The 5787-nt window shown below is 34.1% G+C and overlaps 1 protein-coding gene across 1 annotated transcript in view; it reads right to left on the bottom strand.

Moving 5' to 3' along the window:
- Positions 1-5787, bottom strand: part of LOC111085402 (probable G-protein coupled receptor CG31760) — a 102429-nt gene that overhangs the window by 19143 nt on the left and 77499 nt on the right. Inside the window, exons 3-4 of the mRNA XM_022383790.1 lie at positions 3849-4023; positions 2152-2362 (exon numbers count right to left, since the gene is read on the bottom strand). Coding sequence (XP_022239498.1) covers positions 2152-2362; positions 3849-4016 — 379 coding nt within the window. The 5' untranslated portion in view covers positions 4017-4023. The remainder of the gene's footprint in view (positions 1-2151; positions 2363-3848; positions 4024-5787) is intronic.

The following is a 5787-nucleotide window of genomic DNA, read 5'->3' as shown; positions in this document are numbered from 1 at the left end:
TCACATTATAACGCCTCCACGGCTGAAAGGGCAAGCATGTTTGGTGTGACGGGGGATTCGAACCCGTGACCCTCATATTGCGAGTCGAGCGCCCTATCCACCTGGTCATGCCGGGCCTATATTCGATAAAGAGATAAATAAATATTTGTGTGCCTTTTTTGATTTAGTTTAGTTAGAGCTAAACTTTGCCGTACTTAATGGTATCAGTACATAAACTTATAATGTTATTCTACGACCTAACGTTAAACCTTTTTAAACACTTTAATAAGCTCTTAATATGTTGTTATATAAAAAAAAAGTATAATATTTTTTTTTAAATTTTATAAAGACGATATACACGTAACCTAGCTAGATATAGTGATATGGAAAGATTTAATGCTACAAAAAGGATTGAAACAAGAAAGTCAAAACTACATAAATCGAGCTACTTAAAACTTTAAAAATATTATATCTTATTTCGCAAATCACTTTAATTATGTTAGTCTGATCCAAAGTAGGGATAAAAAAAATGTAAATTTTAAGTAACTTTCCATGTTACTATAGCGAGCTAAGTTACGTATATATCGATCCCTACTTGTCTTTATAAAATTTATTAATTTCTTTATTACACTTGTTTGCTTCCTTTTCATTAGCTATATTTTTGTGTGCTAGTGATAACCGTGGTGGACAGAGCACAGAGAGCCCATTGTGTAGCTTTATGCTTAATTACAAACAAACAAACAATTTGTGTGCCAGTAATGGGGGCGCTCGTATACTCGATTCGATTTTATTACTGATCAGGATCTCTACCAAACTACCATCAAATCTAATTATATGCCCAAAGTAGCGAATCGTCCGTTTTATATATATATATACTAGTATTATTTTCGGTACAAGAGAGGAATCATTGGGACCCTAGTCAGAAGAGATCTGTGAAATAATTAGAGCGATAAGGTTGGTCATTTATTCTGTGCGCTTATCTGGAAAAGCCATTTACTTACTTACTTACTTAGATGAAAATTCGTTGAAATATTAAAATTTTGATTCACTCCATACACACGTATATAGCGATTTAGATGGCTTTATAAGTACAATAAGCTTTAGTTTCGCTCAGCCAATACTGTGAAATAGTCATTGTTGATATTCAGACATTTTAAAGATGGTCTTAAAAGGGTAATTTTTGTGGCCGCTATTTGGTTTCATCACGATTCCTACTATTAAGTACTAACATAATTAATGATATCTATTAAAATATATTTAATGCGCTGGTATGGAGTGCGCGCGCATGCGCATTTTCAGGACAGACATAACAGTATTATTATAATAGATTATAAGCAACTAGCTGGAGTACCCGTCTCCTGGACGGAAATTGTGTAAATTCATGATTAATGAAAGGTTATCTTAGGACATGAAAAATTGCTTCTCTTATATGTAATTGTAAAAAACGCATATAAAGACTGCAAAATACAAAATGTGAAACACCGCAAGTTTGACTGAATCTCCTCATGGACCTAAAAAGACTTCATGCAAAATGTGGTGAAGATCCATCAACAGAGGGTGAAGTAGTGGTAGAAAACGGAAAAACACTCATAAAAACCCCAATAGGCAAAACTGAGAATTTTTATGTACCCCCGCATGGGCTTAATGAACCTTCATACCAATTTTGGTGAAGATCCATCCACACTCTGCGAAGTAGTTACATGGACATACAACAGACGGTACTATTATATTTATATAGATTCGAGAAAGTATTTGCTGCAACGTTACTACCTGTCTTCCAACTATACCTACAGCGGTAGGCGATAAATTGAAAATAATTGTAGACATTCAGTAGCAAGAAACTGATAATAGAGTGCATTTACTCGCAAATAAAAAAAAAAACTTGTTGTTTAATCGTACACTTAATGATCATTAAAACATCTGCCTATTTCAATTTAATTAAAATATTATCAGGTCATTTTTAATGCAATTAAAATAACTCAGGTTTTCAATCGTTGTTGAAAATAGTTTCGCGTGGCTATTACAACGGGTTTCTTCCACCTCGAGATGCTAGAAATAGAGTTCAAACTTTGTCCTTAGCATTTACCTTAATTAGAAGATAATGTAAAGACATGTACATATATATTCAACTAAAATCTACTTTAAATATTATAGTGTTTAATCATTTCCTACCTTCATTTTTGTGTGGGAAATACCCTTCCAAAACCCTGGCAACCAAATCCACCTTCTGACGAACAATATCAAACAAATTTGTCGGCATCTCTAAAGGAAGAGAACGATATTTCTCGTGGTTTTCACAAAAGTTTGAATTGGTTACTTCGTCAATCATCTGAAGTACTCTGTCGAAATTACTCATTGTTTCTTTTACTGCTTCTCTGTCATTCTAAACCAGTGGGGAAAAACGTTACATTTAGCCTTCATTTTATCAAACTATTTAACAGTGTATTTTAGAACGTTACGCTCTACAAAAGTCTACAAAAGATATGGTAACAACTCGTCAAATAATAAGTACAAAATTAATGACTGGTCAACATTTAAATAATTTTCTAATAAATCCTCGTATCAGTTCACAAATAAGTTATTCAAACCACAAGATTATGACAGGCCAAGGGCATATAGAGAAAGCGTGATATTAAAGGATCACCAACTCATCATCCATGTGTAGCAGTTTGGGGACAACGTTCTAAATTGATCTCACAACTTCACATCGTCATAAAAATTCTAGAAATGAGAAAGCATTTTTTTTTCTAGTCTTTCATCTTTTATAGAATCTGAATGATCTTTTTAATGTTCAAATAACAATCTATACTGTTCCTATCGTTAATATTTCTACAAGCTCAAGAGTGGTATTTTTGTTATTATCGACATTATAGCCCAGAAATCATCATCAAATTTCATCTAAACTGCTTAACCTTAAATTACCGAAAGGTAATGCAAAAAGACTTAAAATGATTCAGGCTCTAAACATATACAAAACAATACATAACCCGAATTGTTATACTTTAGTTTTTATACGAATATGAATATCAGGAAGAGAACAATTTTAGAGAAAAAATAAAGGCTAACTGAGCCTTACTGAAATATTATTATGAAAATTTGAGCCAAGCTAGCCTGAAAAAAAAAAATGACTCGTTTCTTTGTATTATTAAATTTCGCGCAAAGCTACTCGACGGTTATCTGTGCCATCCGTCTCTAATTTAAAAGTGATAGACTAGATGGAAAGCAGTTAGACATCATCACTCACCGCCAACTCTTGGGCTACTCTTACCTACGAAAAGTGGAAAATACCGTTACCCACTAAACGGGGGAGCATGTTCCATAATGGGATTCAAACCTATAACAGATTGTGAGTGGAGCTTCCTAACTGTCAGGCCTCGATGTCAAAAAGTTTTGATTGGCTGAAATGTAATAATATATATATATATATAATTGCATTAGAAAAACCCAGATTATAAAGGTTTTTAATAACACCAGTCCTGCTATTCTGTTAAGTTAGCCACTGCTGCGTATGACTAGTCCGTAGCTGAAAATTCGGGACGACTGTGCCTGAACCATAGTGACCTGTGACCTGGCCATTTAGCTCATTATGTGTTAACACATCCAGGAATCTATGTATGTCATACAAACACATTTAAGACTGATTATATAACACATTCTTGCCTAATTTATTATTATATTTAAGTAATAATAATAATAATAATAATAGCAATTAAATAATGAGGTAACAAGCAACAGTTTTATGTAAAGCTCGATTTGAACTAAGTGTATATGAAGTTTATAATGGAGTTTTCAGATTTAAGCAGTTTAATAATAATTTAACCCAATAAGTGCGATAAATTAAGTTACTGCATAGAAAAAACAAATCTTACCGGAAATTTATCGTTCCTCTTGCGTATTGACTTATGTTTACACTGTAAACAGCCTTCAGCCACAAGCGGCGCCACCGCTGTCCACAATACTGCCATAGCAACGACCGCTAAAGGTGCCGAAAACAGCCGAGTACAGAACTCTTGTTTCATCTTTTGGAATGTTTTCATTATTCCACTACATCAGAAAAAAAATTCATTTAGATAAAAGCAAATAAAATAAATTGACTTAATTAAATGTTCTTTTTTTATCATAAAATCAATAATGTAATTATAATGACAGACAGAATAACACAAGGTGTGAGCGCTATATCTTTAACATTTTTTAACTTAATCATTTAATGTAAGTTTTAATTCATCTGTAAAATCATTATTAACCTTTCGTTAATGACGCTTAAATCCCCAATTTATTCGGTTCGACGAAATAGCACAGATAAGGGAGAAGTTGATATAGTATATGTGCTATGATGTGGTGGGGGCGACCGCATATTTAGGTGGGATAGATTTTGAAAAATGTTTGGTTTCGAGGGCTATCTGCACTAGTCGTCTCTAATTTAGCAGTAATAGGTCAGAGGGTAAGCAGCTAGTTAACAATACCACCGCTAACTCTTGGACTATTCTTTTACCAAAGAATAATGGAATTAACCGTCACATTGTAACGTCCCCATGCCTGAAAATGCGAGCATTTTCGATAAGGGCGATTTGAACCTGCGACCGGCAGATTGCGAGTCGAGCGCCCTAACCACCAGACTATGCCAGATTTTGGAAAGGGTAACCGTAATCAAGGGCCTGGCATGATCTGGGGGTTAGGGCGCTCAACTCGCAAAGTGGGGGTCATGTGTCGCTGAACATGCTCGTCCTATATGATTGTCGACTGGGCCAGCCACTCGGGTATAAAAATATTATTGGCTTACAAAAATACCCGCCAACCCAAAACTAGTTGGGATTAAGGTCGTAAAAAAAAAAAAAAAAAAACGAAACCATTTAACTCGTATTCACTACTATTACAGGTCGCTGTACATTAATTCATCAATCATATGACAGCGTATTATTATCAAACGTTCAAGCAAATCCAGTTTTCCTGAATTTTTCTAAATTATTGGTATTATTATTATTATTAAGGCATTAGAAATATTTACTTCCGAGCTTATTATTATTATTATTATTTTGAGCATTAATTGTATTGTATTTTTGTTTTCCATTTGTATTTTTTATAGATTTTTTTATATCAATTTCGAATCTGAATCTAGAGGGAGGGAATGCAGAGGATCTAAACTGGAAGGACAAGATCTCTAAGACGCCCTCCATTGGGTATATTTACTTTTTTACATTGATTTTCATATCTCCATTTACTGCCTTTAAATGGAAACGATCTTGATATAAATTTACGCATTTTTACATTGCCCCAATGAGATATTGCAATATATTTTGTAATATGTGTCAATATAATTGAAAAATTTATGTGTTAGTGAACTAAGATACGTGTTCGATTGGTGGGGGATTTGAGATAACAACAATATATCATAACTGATTTTTGTTTCTAGCAGAGAGAGCAAATAAGCAGCAAATGCACCAGATTTTTCAACCTTCGTCGCAATTAGTTCATAACTAACAGTGATATACCTTTTTACCAACGAATAGTGAGATTGGCTGTCACATTATAACGCCTCTATGGCTGTAAGAGCGAACATGTTCTCTGACAGTGATTCGAACCCGCGCCCTTCAGATTGCGAGTGGAGCGCCCTAACAACTAAGTGATTTTAAAAATATCATAACTGATTTTTGTTTCTAGCAGAGAGAGCAAATAAGCAGCAAATGCACCAGATTTTTCAACCTTCGTCGCAATTAGTTCATAACTAACAGTGATATACCTTTTTAACAACGAACAGTGAGATTGGCTGTCACATTATAACGCCTCTATGGCTGTAAGGGCGAACATGTT

This window comes from Limulus polyphemus, unplaced genomic scaffold, assembly GCF_000517525.1.
Source record: "Limulus polyphemus unplaced genomic scaffold, Limulus_polyphemus-2.1.2 Scaffold18, whole genome shotgun sequence".
Lineage (NCBI taxonomy): Eukaryota > Metazoa > Arthropoda > Merostomata > Xiphosura > Limulidae > Limulus > Limulus polyphemus.
Note: the sequence above shows the minus strand (reverse complement) of the source record. Positions and strands in the feature narration are given on the sequence as shown.